Here is a 16,456-nt window from a genome sequence, read left to right on the forward strand (position 1 = left end):
GCCTCCGGCCTCCGCCGCCAGGGGCCGCTGTGGCCGCGCCGGGCCGGGCCGCGCGGGGAGCGCTTCCGCCGCCGGCAACGCGCGTGGGGCGCCGCCATGAAGCCGGTAGGGACCGTGAGGGGAGCGGGCCGGGGGCGCGGGGAGGGAGCCCGGGGCTCACGGGCGGGGCGGGACGGGGAGCCGTGGTTGGTAGCGGCCGGTGCTCCTGGGGCTCCGGGAAGGGCAGAGCAGTGCGGGTGCTTTGGGTGGGCACCGGCGGCGCTCCGCAGGCTCGTGTCTCACCCCGAGACGAACGCTGACCTTTCAGCGCCTTCCCGATGGCTTTTTCTAATCTAGAATAGAAAGGGAAGCTAAAGTTGAGCTGTCAAAAATTCCGGTTTCACAGATTCACGGCATGTTCTCAGTTGGAAGGGGCCCGCCAGGATCGTGGAGCCCAACTCTGACCGGCCCGTACAGGGAGTGATCCCCAGTCGTGCTGTTATTAGCACCATGCTCCAACCATGAGCTAAGGGTTCGGGGAGCCCCACACCGATCCAGCCACTTGTCCCCTTTGTAAAGGGACACATCATCCCCAACAGCGTTTCCGTGCCAGTTCCTCTGCACAGCCTTGCCTTCCCATACCCCTCGTAGGGTGACCCCTGCCGTGCCCATTCCCATCCCGAGCGCCCTCGGGAGTGCTTTGCGGGTTTGGCACGGGCCCTGTGTGTATTGACCCGAGCCTCCAGGTTTTCCCCGATCGGGCCCGGTTTCTCAGCCCGCGGTGCCTCCCCGAGCTCTGGCCCCGTAACCCTGTTCTGGTACAGCTGCTGTTTGAGCCTGGCAGCAGGCAGCCTCGCCAGGTCCCTGCAGCTGCTGGCCAGGGAGAGTTTCAGGCAGGAGAAAGCCAGAGCTCAGCTTGAAGAGGTGTTCTGCGGGAGGACGTTTGCCCGAGGCTGTGGCCTTGCACCTTAAAGTCCTCCGAGGTACTTTAGCATGTGCTGGGGAGCAGCAGCACCCTGAGAAGAGAACAGAGTGCTTGGGGGCAAAGAACTGTGCCCTAACGAGCTGTGTACCATACCTTGAGTGTCTAAAAGTGATGGACATAGGGTTTAATTAAAAAATTGTCAGATTTCAATAAAAAATTGTTTCTGTAAAACATTTGCCGCAGAGCTCTCTTCTCGAAGTTGTAACACAGTTGTGTAAATTTGAGGCTAATTGATGATACTTTTAGCAGGAAACATATTGTTCAGTCCTAGTAGAAATAGGAACTCGGAGATCTTAAACAGTGGAGTAAATTTTGCAAAGACTGTTAACATGTCAGTGACTTGTAGCTTTCTCTTTGTTTTCTAGAGAAAAAACACAAAGCGAGTTCCAAGTTTTCGCAAGTTACTGAGAACTAGTCAAATAAAACTTGACAATAAATTAAAGAATAAACAGTACAAGCAGAAGAGTGCTGCTAAGAAGTATCGTAAAGAACAAAAGAAGCTAAGGGAAGCTGTCAGAGATGCTATTTCTAGAAAGCCTTTTCCACTGGAGGAATGCAAGAAGAAACAAGTTGGTAAGTGTTTGTTCACTGAATATCCTGCTGCTTCCTGTTGTAAAATTGGAGAAAACAACATTTCATTTTCTGTATACAAATAGTTGCTGTTCCTGTTGAAAGAATGGGGCACTTGTGAAAAATACAAAATGTGGCCATTGTGGCACCTAAAACTGTCAGTTAAAGATGGTAGAAATGTGTTTGCGCTGATCATTATTGGATATCATAGTAAAGGGGCAGTTTTATGGGATAACAAAACCCATAGGCATAAAGGTCAGTAGCTCCAAGTGGAAGATAAGGCATAAAATGGTCTCAAAAGTGTAGGCAGGGTTAGGTTTTCAAGGGTGACTATACATGTGGGATCTTAATCTGTAAACATCATCTTCTGAAATAGCTAAAAAATGGGAAGAAAAAGAAGAAGAAGATGCTCTTCCACTGGACATGATGGATGAAGATGACTTAAAATTAATGGAGGATCTGGCCCAAAAGGCATCCTTTTTAACCAGAGATCTTTCTTCTAAGTGAGTTGCAATTTCTTCTTTTCATACTAATTCAGCCTTGTGTGGTTAATATGTAATTAATATGTAAATGCATTTATCAGGAGGTTTCTTTCAGTCTGGTGTTTCTTTGCAGCTCTGGTTTAGTGTTTCCTCAGCCTGTCAGTACTTCAGTATTAATGTGTCAATGTGTATCAGTGCATTCAGGTGCTCTGCCTGACCTTCAGGGTACTGTTTCTGCAGTGTTCCTTCCTGGGAGGTCCCTGCCTGTGAGCATCCCTCAAATGAAAGAAATGCTTTAATCTGTAAACAGAGTCTTTTTTTCTATGTAGGGTGTTCAGGACATTCCCTGGACTATCGACCACATATGGCACCGCAAAATTGCTGGAAAAAAATAAAAAGGGTTCTGTAAGCCATGTTTGTAAACACATGCAACACCAAAACATTCATACTGAAAATTTGGTACCTGTTTTGTGGACTAAGGCATTGGGTAGAGTTCACAGTGACATATGTAGAAAGGTAGTGCTCCTAGCTGTAGAATAGTCTTTAGAAATACACTTCTACAGAGCTGTCTGGTTACATGATTGTTTGAAAATCTTAGCTTGCCTTTTTTGATGGATGTGAAAGGACTCTCTATGCTGCTGTAGGGTGGTTTTAATTTGTTAATGCTGAGTAATTAATAATTTAGTCTAGTTTCGAAGGAAAGGCATATATGGCTTTTATGTACAAAATGGCTTTTGTGTAAATGGCTTTTTATGCAACAAAGTTGCAGTTGTGCTGCATGGTGTCTTGTAGTCACACTGCAAGTTCTTGAATTAGAAGAATTTTGTTTTAAACCTTCCCCTTCCCCTTTCAAATTGACTGGGTGTGACATAAGTTTAAAGTCTTGCAAAACTCAAAATTTATTGTGTGGTTTTATTTAGAAATATTTTGCAAAATATAGTTCTATATATCTTACATTCATTAAGCCAGAATGTTTTTAGGATGCTAGGAAAACAGTGGAAGTGATTGGTTGCTCTTTTACCTGTTTCACTGTTATGGGCTTTTAGTTTCTTTCATAGTGTTCCCTTAAATTGGAGAAGTTATCTTTTCAGTCTGCTTTACTCTGGTCAGGTACAATCTATCTCAAAAACTTGTCAGGTATTACAGCACTTACAAATCGTGTGCTCATATTAGCACAGACTAAATACCCTCTTGTACCCTTAGGTGTAGCTCAGGAGCATTCCTGTGAAGGGCTGCCACACCACGCTGGGTTATTGCTGTTGTAATTGCAGAGGGGTGTGTGACACAGGCTCTGCCAGTGGGCAGAGCAGAAAAGTGATATGATAGTGCTAAAAACAGCCATGGAGTGGGGTGGATAGAGATGGTCACTGGCCATGGTCACTCATTGTCATGTCCTGGTTAAGCCTCACCTGGAATGTCAGACACAGTGAGGGGGACAGAGGCTGTGGAGCACGGACGTGCAGGCTCTGGGCTGGTTGCCCAGCGAGAGGATCCTGGTCCTGCTGGTTGCTGCTGGAGTCCTTCATGCCAGGACTGCTCGGGGTGGTTTAACAGGTCTCAGCCCTGCCAGGGCAGCCACTCTACTGTGAGGGAGCACAGAAGGGAAGGAAGGACAGGTGAAACAGCACCCTGGCCTGGGTGAGAGGCTGCCACTTAATCCAGCTGGTCAGGAATGGCTCTTGTTTAATTACATGGCTGGTTCATTTAGTTTGCCTCGTATTTTTCAGTGAACCTGTTCACGTCAAAAAACGAAAACATGAAAGTGTGATTGAGAAATACGAGAAGGTGCCAAGACGTTTGCAAACAGAGCCAGAAAAAGAACTCATCCATCTGCTCCCTATCAAAGACAAGAGTGGCATAATTCCTCAAGCTGTGGAAAAGCCAGGTAAGACACAGATTCTGACACTGGTATAGTAGCCAAGAAGTATATATTTATTGGTTTAAAATTTCACAGTGTCTATTACGTGCTTGATGCTAGATACTCTGTTTTTGCAGTTCTTAATGTTGCACATGATGAAGAAGAGGACACAGAAGACATGGAGGAAGCAGTGGGTAATAAAAATTGTTTTTTGCTTTATGTTGGTTTTTTTTTCCAAATCACTTACATACCTGAAAAGTATTTTGCTGTTCCCCAAGGAAGTTTGCAATTGAAATGTATTTTGTTCAGGGTGTTTTTGAATATGTTCATTACCACGTTGCCACCAAAGCATAACCATTATTCAAAGCTTGCACTCTTACCTGTTAGAATCTCAGGAATGGCTGGCTTCAGATTCTCTTTGTTCAAAATTATTTTGATTTTTTGCCTAGAGCTGCTGCTTGCATGACGTTCCTTTTATCCTTTGTGTCATATTTGCTAGCGAGAAGGAAATACTGGTCTTACATAAAGAATATCTGTGTGGTTCTATTTTGAGATCATTTTGAAATGCTGTTCTGGACTTTTTGTAGGCTTTAAGTGTCTGTCTTTGTCTTTAAAATTTTTTACTTAAAACATCAATACCAGGACACTGTGATTTTTATTTGCAGTTGGCTATTGAGTTAATGGTCATTGTCAAGTAACTTTGTGACTTCTGGGTCCTTACTGTCTAAATACAAAGTTTAGGAAGGAAATACTTGTAGCAAAATAGTACTCAGAAAACACAAACAAAAACAATTGTATTTTTAAGAGAAAAAGTGAATGGTGAATAATTTGATACAAATTGCAGAGCGCTGCAGTTTCTTAGTGTGGTTGGGGTAATACATTGAGTTTATATGTCCCCACTGTACTCAGAGAACACCATGGGCAGATTCAAAAACATTTAGTCCACTTCTTTTTGCAAGCAAAAGATTTTGAAGTGGAGCAAAAATGAATCTGTGGATTATATAAGATCTAGCAAAGCCATTCTTAAAGCTTCTTTGATTGTGGAACTTTTTGTGTTGGTCTCATGGGGCTTTACCAGGGTACCTGTTTGAAGTGCAGCATCTGCAACATGGTATTTGTTAAGTGACTTCCCCTCTTTTCTGACTCTCACATCTGTGCCAGAATTTAATGAGGAACCCCTGCCTGTTCTCACTCCTGAGGAAATGGCTGCTCAAAGGAGACAAAAGCTACAGGAGAGGAAGATGCACATAGCTGCCTTAGCATCTGCCATTCTCTCAGAGCCAGACAGCAATGTAGGTATTTACTTAACCTGCATGTACAAGGGTGTGTATTGTTCACTAAGTCAAGAAGCAAAGATCTGAATGAGCAAACAGTAGCAAAAGCACAAGAATATATGGGTAGAACAAGGAAAATGTCAGTGTTATATCACTTTTTTATTTTTCTTGTTCCTTAAGCATGGCCCTTTTGTAAGCTCTGATTCCAGGGTTGTATCTGATAGTTCTCAGTGGTTCAGGATATACTAATAATTTTCCTGTAATTCTGTGCAAGTTTGTAATAGCAGGATATTTTGAACATTCCTGAGACTAAAGTTTTGTTGGGATATCTGTAATTTCCTGGCTCTTTATGCAGTGAGTGCTAAGTAGAGTCTGAGTAACTGCTGAGTTAAAGTACGTTGTGCTTGTCCCTTGGTTTGCAGTTGATTTTCATCTGCTGTCTGCCTATTTTCTTCAATCAGATTAAGAAGCTGAAGGAGCTGCGTGCCATGCTAATGGAACAGGATCCTAACGTGGCTGTGATTGTGAGGAAGCTGGTCATGGTGTCTTTGATGGAGATATTCAAAGATATTGCACCTTCCTACAAAATTCGACCTCTGACCGAAGCAGAAAAGGCTACCAAGGTAAAATAGCAAATCTATTTATTGTGTATGTGAGCAGTTAAGAATGTTTTCAGCTATGCCAGATGCTAAGACTGACTTGTTTAATATGATTTTATGGTTTGAGCAAAGGGGACAAATACACAAATACTTGAAGCTCTAAAGCTGTGACACTTTCAGGCAGAGAGGTTTTGGTTTTGAGCATTAAATTCTTACATACTTCCTTCAATAAGTAGGTGACATGCAGGTGGTAATGGAGGGGAAAAGTAGTGTCTGAAAGTAGTATACCAAACCTGGGTGACTTTCCTCATGAACCTTGGAATAAGGACCTGCACTAGAGAGAGTTAGAAAGAAAGCAAATTATGCAATGTTGTCACCTAACTGGCATAGATTTCTTTGAAATGTGTTAAACAATTTGCTGAACAAATGCAGAGTAATTTGTTTCTGGAGCTTGTTTTTAAGCAGTATTTAGAAGGTTTTTTGGATATAGGTTTAGTGCAGTTTAGAGTCATGGTTTTAAAATAGCATCTAGTTGATTATGTTACTTCAAGCTCTATAAATGAAATAGGCCTAGTTGGAAAAAGCCCTCAGAACACATCTGTAGAAAAGTGCAGATATGTTTTATTTTTAATACATGTCTAGGAATGTCTGTCTAGAAGAAAAACCTACGTAGATATCTGATATTTGTTTTAAAACTTTTTTTTCACCATTGACTAATTTCCGTATTTAGCTCTCCAAATAAATCTCATTTCAATTATGTTTACAGGTTAAAAAAGAAACACAGAAATTGAGAGAATTTGAAGAAGGCCTTGTAAGCCAGTATAAATTTTACTTGGAAAATCTGGAACAAACAATTAAAGGTACAGTTAACATTTCTCATTTTTCGTAGTAAAGGCAAAATTGTTTGCAGCAGTTTCCCTCCTCTGAATGAATGGTACCTTCTGTCTTTGAGATAGCACTTGCATGAAGTACACATGCAATCACTAAAAAATTAAATATTTATAAGATCATCATCATTCTGAAGAGTAATCACTAAAAATAATATTTTGTGCAGATTGGAAGCAAAGGAAATTGAAGAAAAGCAATGTCATCTCATTAAAGGCATATAAAGGTCTAGCAGAGGTAGCAGTGAAGTGTCTGTGTGAGCTGCTTGTGGCCCTACCCCACTTCAACTTCCACAATAACATTATTGTTCTCATTGTTCCACTCATGAATGATCCATCAAAAATGGTAAGTGATTTTCTGATTAGAGAAAGAGTTCTTGTTTTGTGTGAAAAATAATTATTTCTGAGCTTTATTCCACAATATCCAGATCTTTTGGCTGTATCTGTTCACTATTTTACAGGCTGTGTGCACTTTATAATTAGTAAATACCATGAGTATTGTCTGTTACTAGCTGTTGTTGTGGACTTGGCTTTACAGAACAATTTCTGTGCTTTGCTTTTCAGATTTCTGAACTGTGTGTTGAGGCACTTAAGAAGCTCTTTAAACAGGACAAGCTGGGCTATGCTTCACTTGGCGTAGTTAAAGTAATTTCTGGCCTTGTGAGGGGTAGAAATTATGATGTCAGACCTGAGGTAAGAGTCTTTCTGTTACACCTCACAATATTCTTCTGTCAAAAGTTTCAAAAATCCCCAAATGTTAAAGTTACTGCAGCTGCTGGCTACAGACAGGCAGAATTTCCTCACTCTGTCAGACCACAGACAGTTCAGGATTAGGCTGAGCCAGAGAATTAGAGAGGAATGGGGCAAGGGAAGGAGACTGGGAGGTAGAGATCAGATTCTGCCAAAGACATGGCTTAAGTCAGGCAGGGAGACTTGAAGTGAGAGGCAAATGGAGGAATGGATATAAATGGACAGTGCTGGGGAAGGAACTGGGAACAGGGATCAAGAGACAGAGGTGTGAAGGAGCAAGAGGGGAGTAAACAGAAGAACCTTTGACCAGCAAAGCCCACTAGGTGGAATGGAATTCAGGATTTCTTACCCTAGTTCCTATCAGGTTGTACATGACCTTCCATTGTATTTATTTTATTCTACAACAGGTGTTAAAAGTATTTCTTCACTTAAGAATTAAGGAAGTAGAATTACAAAAAGATTCTGAAGACATTGCACCAAAGAAAAAGTTCATGACTTACAAAGAGAAAAGAAAAAATCTTTCCAGAATGCAAAGAAAGGTACGACATGTGCTTTCTCATGCTCTACTTCTGTTATTTAATGTAATAAATTTGTTCCAGCAATGACTGCATATCTGCTGTTGCCATTGTTAACTCTCAGCATCAGTGATCAATTTTTGCATTGCAATTTATGAGGTTCTAGAGGGAATTTAATTATCTTCCTATTTTTTCCTCCTTCCTGTGTTGATAATGTTTTTGATTGGTTGTTTCTGATAGGACAAGGGTTACTCTGTAGAATCACAGGGTGACTTAAGCAATTCACCAAGCATGGAAAATTTATTCTCTGGGTATCTTTTCAACCTGGATATCCAGACTGGTTGGAAACATTGGATCTATTTTCTTAAAATCAACTGTATATTTTCAGTGGAAGAAAGCAGAAGAGAAACTGGAACGAGAACTCCTGGAAGCAGAAGCATCAGAAAGTAAAGAAAAGAAACTGAAGTTGGTAAATAATTTAGACATTATTCCCCTATTTTAGCAGCTCCTAACCCTTTTGTAACTGTCTTCCCTCCATCCCAACCTGGCAGCATTCCACATCTGTAGATCATGCTGTTAGCTAACAAGCACTTTGCCTGTGACAGAGATGTAGGTTTTAGTAAAGCACACTCTTACTTTAGCCAGGAAGGCCAGTGTAGCCATTGTTATTCCCTTCTGCTGTCTGCTCAAAATGGTATTAAATCCATTGCCAAAAGTCCTCCAGGTGCCCTGTTCCATAGGACACTGTGTAGTGGGTGTTAAAGCCTCTCAGAGTGGCCTTTAAGCAAAGGAGGAGTGTGGCTGTAGCCAGGAGAGAGCCAGGAGGAGGAGAGCACTGGAGCACTTGAGCTTTTCAGTGTAAGAAGAGCAGAGATGGCAGTGCCAGGACTGGTTGGGAAGGCCTGAGTGCAGACTTGGACAGAGAAAATAATTTCAGTTGAGTTTAAGTGAAATAGAAATGTCTGTTTCACATGATAAGTATTTTTTGTTTTCTTTCCTTCAGCACACAGAGACCTTGAATATTGTATTTGTAACTTACTTCAGGATCTTGAAGAAAGCTCAGAAATCTCCACTTTTGCCAGCTGTGCTAGAAGGTCTTGCAAAGTAAGAACTGACTACCTTCTTTTGTGTGTGTTGGAAAAGACATAAAGCACTGAATAAAATTTTGTCTTAAGCAGTGAGAAAAGATAGTCCCTGACAAATTAGTTGAAATTCTTTTATTTCTCTGCTGAAGTTTTCTGCTATTTCCAAAACCATTTCAATGTGATTTGAAATTTCACATGATAGGATTGATGTGGTGCAAATGCCACAGGGTGTGATGTGATTCCATTCTTTTGTCTGATTAATTGCTAAAGGACACAAACATGTCTTTAATGCTCTAGAAGAGCCATGATTAGCATGTTGGGGGCTGAATTATTCTTTCCTGTGAAGATAGTAAATGTTCAGCATTTGATTTAGCCTGCTTTATGGTGTGGAGCTCAATTCAGAACACTTTGAACTGAGTTTACAGATAATGTCTATAATTTAAAAATGAAAATCTCTTTCATTGCAGGTTTGCTCATCTCATAAATGTGGAATTTTTTGATGACCTATTGATTGTCCTTCATTCTCTTATTGCATCTGGGGTAAGTTGAATTTTATTACAGTTTTCTTAAAATTACTTTCTTTTGGGTACTTAATCAGTTTTGTATTCTTAGGATTTAAGCTATCGTGAGAGTCTCCATTGCATTCTCAGTGCTTTTCATATACTCTCTGGTCAAGGTAGGAAATTTTTTAAAACAAACTTTTGTTTAATATTGCCTGATAAATAAATGGAGTAAATGTGTTTATTTGGGATTATCCTTATAGGTGATGTTCTTAACATTGATCCAATGAAATTTTACACACATCTGTACAAGACACTGTTCAGCCTGCATGCAGGTAATTTCAGATTCCTATTTTCACTGTTCACCTAAATAATGTTTATTCCGTTTCCTTCCTATCAAAGCCTTTATGTAGCATTAATAAACTACACTTTTTTAAGGTATCTGATTTCTGAGAAGATTATTGTCTGGTTTAACCTACTTTTTTTTCTCAAGTTGCACACTGCAATACAAATACTGCAATACAATATTCCATACATGGTAACAGGTTCTAATCATGTCATTTCATTAGGAAATGCCAAATATTTGATCTTGGATAAGCATTTAGTCTGTCCTCAGTTTTTTTGCTTCCTTATAATTCTTTCAGTTGCAATTTAAAAATTCTTGTCTTTTTTCTTTAATTCTCTCTCCAATAAAGAAAAAACACCTGATTTTTCCAATATAATTCTAAAGAGAATTTAAATTTATATTCTGCTTTAAAAAATTTTCTAGTATATATTTCTGATTTTTACAATGATAAAATTTTTATGTTCTAATCTAAATTTTCCAGTAATTTTGAGAAGTTGAAAAATTGATGAAAAAATATTTATAAAATTTGAAATTAACATAATTTTAATTAACTTTAGAAATAAATGTGGATTCACTAGGAATAAACTATTAAGAATAAACATTCTGCTGTTCTGGATGGGTAAAATACTAGATCTTTTCACTTTTTAATAATTTATAGAAAATGATACAATGAATACATTTAGGATTAAAACAGTAGCTTAATTCTAATAAGCATTGTTTATAACACTAATAAGCAGTGTTTAATGATTAGATACTTCTGATGGAACAAGTGTTTTCTTAGAAAGGAGCACAGAAACAATGGCACATTTTTTCTGTTCAAGCTGGACTATTTTGACCAAAAAAGGGTGGATGTTTAAAGTGTGTATCACATGAGAGGTGTCTGAGCCTCCCAGGTTCCATGCTGTTCTCAGTTCAGTGTCCAGCCCCTAGCAGGGTATACAGTGTTTGTCCATGCGGTGGTTCTTTACTCTTTGTCTGAAATTCTGCTTTTGAGGTGGCACCAACGAGGACATAGGGATTGTGCTGCAGTGCCTGGATGTCATGTTTGCCAAGAGGAGAAAGCAAGTCTCCCAGCAACGAGCTCTTGCTTTCCTAAAGCGACTTACCATCCTTGCTCTTCATGTGCTTCCAAATTCCAGTGTTGGCATCTTGGCAACAAACAGGGTATTCATGCAAGTAAGTTTTACTTGTTCAGATTTTTAGCTTACTGGATAAAGGTTATGGAATTTTTTGTTAAAATGATTTTGTGCAAAATTTTTTAAAGCATCTTTAACAAGAATGATGAAAACAGAATATGTTTAAATGCCACCGAAACTGACTCAACCATGTTAAAATTGGGTGGGTAATATAAACAACTCAGTTTCTTTTTTTTTTTTTTTGTGTTGTAGACATTCCCAAGGATGGACCTCTTACTAGACAATGAATCTCAAGGCAGTGGAATTTATCTCCCAGAATTAGATGAGCCAGAGCATTGCAATGCCCAGAACACAGCACTGTGGGAGCTGCATCTACTGCAGGTTTGTGAGTAGCTCAGGGATTTGGGAAGTAACAGCAGTAAATAGATGCTCAATGTTTAGGTGCTTTACACAAATGGAGAGCAGAGGTCTTCAGGCTTATCTGTCAAATCTTGGCCCATATGAGCCTATTCCAACAGAGTGGAAGAGGAAGACCAGCACAGTGGTATGGAAGGATGAGCTCAAAAGGGGATGTTACACATCCCCTATTATAATACCACACTGGTTCGTACTGCAGGTTGCCTTGTTAGATTCCTGTGGAGACTTTTTAGATCTGTTAAGTTCCCTTGCAGTCCAGCCCTTCTTCCAAGAGGAACTGACACCTTGATCTGTCATTCTAGTCAGGGTTTGGAGAGGGCTTCCTCTGTCCTTTGTCCCTGTTTTCTGGGAGTAGGAATTATCTAACTGTGGAGAGTCATGCTTTAACAGCATGATATGAGGGAATGAATGCATGACATTAATCCCACAAACTGATTTTGAGGTCCTCAGTTTCTAAAATAAAAGCAGACCTTCCGTCTTATGAACTGGAAATAAACATGAGATTCTGTAGATAAATACATTATCCATTACTGTCTGTCTACTGCCTCCATTCTTCCTTTCTTTCAGAGACATTATCATCCAACAGTGCAGAAATTTGCATCTCACCTTATTGCTGGTGCTCCAACTGAAGGCTCAGGAGCTCTTCCACTTGATTTAAGCCAAAGGTGAGTTATCAAAGAGTTCCTTTTTTTTATAATAGGCCCTGAAAGGAAGCTGTTGCTTATACTATGTTAAAGGAATTCCTAAAAGTAACTTAAGACTCTGATCTTCAAACTCTCTTTCTTCTTCTGCCAGTACAAAATGCAGAATGCTGCTGCCTTTTTTTTCTCCCTTTTTTTTCCCTTTTTTTCCTTTTTTTTTTCCTTTCTTTTCCCTTTTGAGACTTGTTGCCAGGCTGTGGCAAGGGTAAACATCTCAAAGTGCAGTGTTTTCTTCCCCTGGGAGCAAAATACCTTCAGCAGCAGCCCTGATCTGAATATGGATCAGGATCACTGAACTGGGACTGTCCAGAGGAATCTAGAACCCAAGTGGCAGTGTAAATTCTATAGCAGGTTAAAACACGAGAGCAGCCATCTGGGCTCAGACTGAGATCTAATTCAGCATCCTGTCTTTGGCAGTGGCTGGCAGCAGGTGCCTTGTGAAAAGTAAAACCAGGGCATTCACGTGAAACATGCCCTGAGCAGGCCTCTGGCAGGTTTCAGCCTGGTGGATTTCCTGAACCTGAGACCATTTTCTGTTAGTACCTCTCTCTTCATGGAGTTCTTTTCAAAACTGTTCAATGTCCCTTGAATCAGAGCACACATTCTGCAAATGCAGCATTGTTTGGTGAGGGTTCTGTGAGCCCACAGCTCCTCGTGGTAAGATCTGCTTTCTGTTGTTTTGAACCTGGTGCCAGTTTACTTCATTTGGCCGCCCTTGGTTCTTGCTCTGGGAGTGCACAGCTTGCTCCATCACTCTTCCTGTGCCTCACAGGACTTGGCAGACCTCAGTCATATCATACCTTCACCCACTGTCTCTGCTGGATGGAGGGATCCATCCACCTCACACAGGAGCTGTTCCATATTTTCCATACACTTCACTGTGTGTTCCTGAACGTTTAAAACCAATTTAAGCATTTCAAGATGAAATTGGAGACTCAGTTGCAATATTTGAGATGTGGATGATCTATGGATTTATACACTGATTTCTATTGTGTTCTGTTTCTCTTCAACTCCAAACAGCACTAAAGTCACAATCCCATAAAAGTATCTGTCATAACAAGAAGATAATTTTTTCTAAATATCATTTGCCACTTTACTGATCATCTCATACAGTCTGTCTGCAGTTCTCTACAGGTAGCTCATTCTTACTACTACAAATAATTTGGGATTCTCCAGCTCTTTTTTGAGCATGTTAGAAAGTGCAGGTCCTGGGAAAAACCTTATAGAAACCCAGTTTCTTCCTGCCATTGCAAAAAATGACCATAGACTCCTGTCCTCTGTTTCCTGTCTTTTAACCAGTTTTTTTCTGTGATGGTCCTCCCTGTTCTTCCACAGATGTTTTTTTCATAAAACCCTTTGGCAAGGAACTGTTGGAAATTCTGGCAGATTGTGTCAGCTAAGACCATCTTTACCTACCTTTTTTTCTCCCTTTTTTTCAAATACGTACAGATCAGAGCTCTGGGAAAACAGCAGTCTTCTTGTGTGCATTTAGACACATTTTACTTAATTTGACTTGCATTACTTCCCAGCCTTTGGCTCCTGATCTTTTCCAGGTGGCGCTCATTACTCTGAGGAGTTCTCCTAAAGTGTGATGGAGGGGGAGAGTGGGGTTTGTGTGGGATGCTGCTCATGGATTGGTGATAGATCAGCTGAAGTTGTTTTTATCTAATGCCATTTTTCTTTCACTATTTACTGTAGGTCTGCTACAGAACTTTTTGAGACATATTGTATGAAGGGAATGACCTTTAATCCTCCTGTTGCATCAGTAGCATCCAGAAAAAAGGTATTGTTCTCATTGCTCTGTGTCGTTTTTTAACCATGTGACACAGCAGTATAACCTGTATCTGCTGGCTCACTATGCAGTGCCCAGGCATTGGCACACTCAGTGTGGCTTTCTGGTTTCTATACTTTCTGCATCAAGTACATTTTTTAAACTGGGATAAGATAGGACTGAGTATAAGGGAGGAAAAAATAGCTGTATAAATAGTCCTACCTCCCACAGCATCAGTTAACATAGCAAGATTAATATGGTAGCTGTTATTTTGCACTTTGCAGTGGTTCAGTGCAGATTTCTTGGCTCTTTTCTGTAATGATGAACTAATGTTTGTTCAAAAAGCAATAATAAAAAGCCAGCTCTTTCCCCAGGGTGGGTAGTTGCCAAGACAGCTACATTTCCAGAGTGTTTGATTCAGTGTGTTGAGAGATACTGATCCCTGTTAGTGTCACTACAGCTCTAAAGTGGAAATTTGAGGGAACAAAAGGTTAATGTCAAAAGAGGAGAAATGGGGGAAGTGTGTTTATATCCTCAGTGCTGGATGTGTTCCAGATGCCAGCCTCCCTTAAATTTCCAGTTAGTGGCGTGTCCTTTAAAAAGTGATAATTTTCCTTCTTTCTAATGCAAACATTATAACCTATTAACCTTGTCAGTGTTCCACTTTGTAACTCAGTAATGTCAGTTCAAACCTTGAGAGCACAGGGTTTTTTTTCCATTTTAGAGAAGCAACTTCTGAAAATGTGTTTGTACTTAACTTAGTTGTTTTATAATGACTCCTTGATATGTGTGTCCTGCTGGGGAGTTATATGAGCAGCTCTGACAGAGCAGGGCTGAGAACAGCAGATGGGAGAAAAATAAGTGTTGAGTAAGGAAATGCACAAGCTCCTTTAGGGAGCAGAAACCATGGAACAGCAAGATCACAGTGTCCATAGATGGCTATCTATAATGGACGTAAGTGGGAAAATTACCTTGGGGTCTTGCCTGCTCTATGGCTGTTTGGCTCATTTAACAAATTTTGGCAGTTACCTGAGTTTTACCCTCTGTGTTCTGCATGTCCTTTGTGTGCCAGGCTGTCAGCATCTCCGTGCTCTTGTCTTGACAGAAGCTCCAGACTGGAGCCCTGTGCACCACTAAAGAGAGGCTCTCATTTCTCCATGAGTGCACAAAGTACTTGGCAATGGAAATTTTTAGACTTTTACAGGAAAATTTAAATCATGTGCTTGATCATCATTCTTCATTTGAGCACCAGGAAAATGCAGAGCTCCAGGTGTGGCTGGAGGCAGAAGGCTCAAGGGATTCCTTTCTGACTCACAGCCTGTGCTGTGAGCATTGCTGCCTTTTGGTCAGAGGCGCTTGATTTATAAATGTGTGCTCTCACCAAACTGTGCTTGATCTGTATTTGTAAGGTGTGTTGAACAGGGGGCAGTGTGTGAACCCCCCCACTCCCAGCTGGAAGCCATGGCTGTGTGTTTTAGGTAATCCTCTAAAGCCCAGCTTAGCACAAAGCAGAAAAGCCTCACCAAACCCATGAGCTTTTGAAGGACTGCCTGACACGGTGCTTGCCAGCTGAACAGGTCTGGGCTCGATGTCTGGGACCACGAGAGAGAAACAAGACTGCTAAACTAAGGTAGGCATGGAAAACATGGCCTTGTTTAGTAATAGAACTCCTATTTTTGTAATTTTCAGGATACCTTCTTGCAAAGGGATTCATTTGTAGATGAAGAACTAAACAAACAGCTCCAACAACACATCAGTGAGACTGTTGCTCACAAACCCTTGGATTTTGCTAAGCACTTGAAGGAATCATCCTTGACATAAATGTACTTATCAATCAAGTTCACTTGGATTCTTAATTATGGAGAAAGATTGGCTGAAAGAAATCACCTGTCATCATAAAAGGAATACAAGCAGGCTTTTGTGTGAATATAGAAACACACAAAAATGTAACAGAAGTTTTTCACACAGTTACAGGTCTGTCCCCCTTACTACCAAGGCCCTGTTCAACGGGCTGGGGAATCACAATGAACTGTCATGTCAGTGTTTTAAAAATATACAAACCCAAGTAATTTAAGAATTGTTTGCAACCATGCACAATTGTATTTTTGTTTATGTATTTTTCTAATTTTTATAACAGAATATAGACATACCTGTTTCTGCAAACTCACTGGGTTGTGCTGATAACTTAATAAATATTTTGAAAATGTTAACATAATATTGAATTTTTGATGTCTAAGTTACATTTGGAATATGTATCGCATTTTTCCTGTTTGTCTTCTGATGTCTTCTAACATTTATCTCATCTTGAAATGATTTTATATTTGGTGGTTTTTTCCCCTCTGATGAATCTTGACACTGGCAAATTAAGAACACTGAATTTCAGTTCTAAGCTGTCATCACGATTGAATGCTCTACTGCTGTGTCTTCAATAAAGCATTGCTGTCAAGAATACTGGACAAATACAAGGTAAGAATGTTTAGGTTTTTTGGGGTTTTTTTTTTGGTAGGTAATTCTCTCCACATTCTCCAAATATTATTTATTGACTGATTGTTTTAGAATCCATTTTCAGCTGCATGTTGGCTTTGCAAAGAACAGGTGAAATAC

The 16,456-nt window shown here is 40.3% G+C and overlaps 1 protein-coding gene across 1 annotated transcript; it reads left to right on the plus strand.

Moving 5' to 3' along the window:
* The first annotated feature begins 58 nt into the window (after positions 1–58).
* On the plus strand, positions 59–16,067 carry NOC3L (NOC3 like DNA replication regulator). The gene is made up of 21 exons (XM_030951588.1): positions 59–105; positions 1,330–1,537; positions 1,911–2,037; positions 3,744–3,901; positions 4,012–4,068; positions 5,036–5,166; positions 5,610–5,771; positions 6,514–6,607; positions 6,802–6,977; positions 7,196–7,324; positions 7,789–7,920; positions 8,285–8,365; positions 8,900–9,000; positions 9,449–9,521; positions 9,594–9,657; positions 9,745–9,816; positions 10,822–11,003; positions 11,216–11,344; positions 11,948–12,045; positions 13,780–13,864; positions 15,542–16,067. Exons 1-21 carry the CDS (start codon positions 97–99, stop codon positions 15,671–15,673), a joined length of 2,400 nt encoding a protein of 799 aa, XP_030807448.1. The 5' UTR covers positions 59–96; the 3' UTR covers positions 15,674–16,067.
* Positions 16,068–16,456: the final 389 nt, after the last annotated feature.

The sequence above is a fragment of the Camarhynchus parvulus genome, chromosome 6 (assembly GCF_901933205.1).
Source record: "Camarhynchus parvulus chromosome 6, STF_HiC, whole genome shotgun sequence".
Lineage (NCBI taxonomy): Eukaryota > Metazoa > Chordata > Aves > Passeriformes > Thraupidae > Camarhynchus > Camarhynchus parvulus.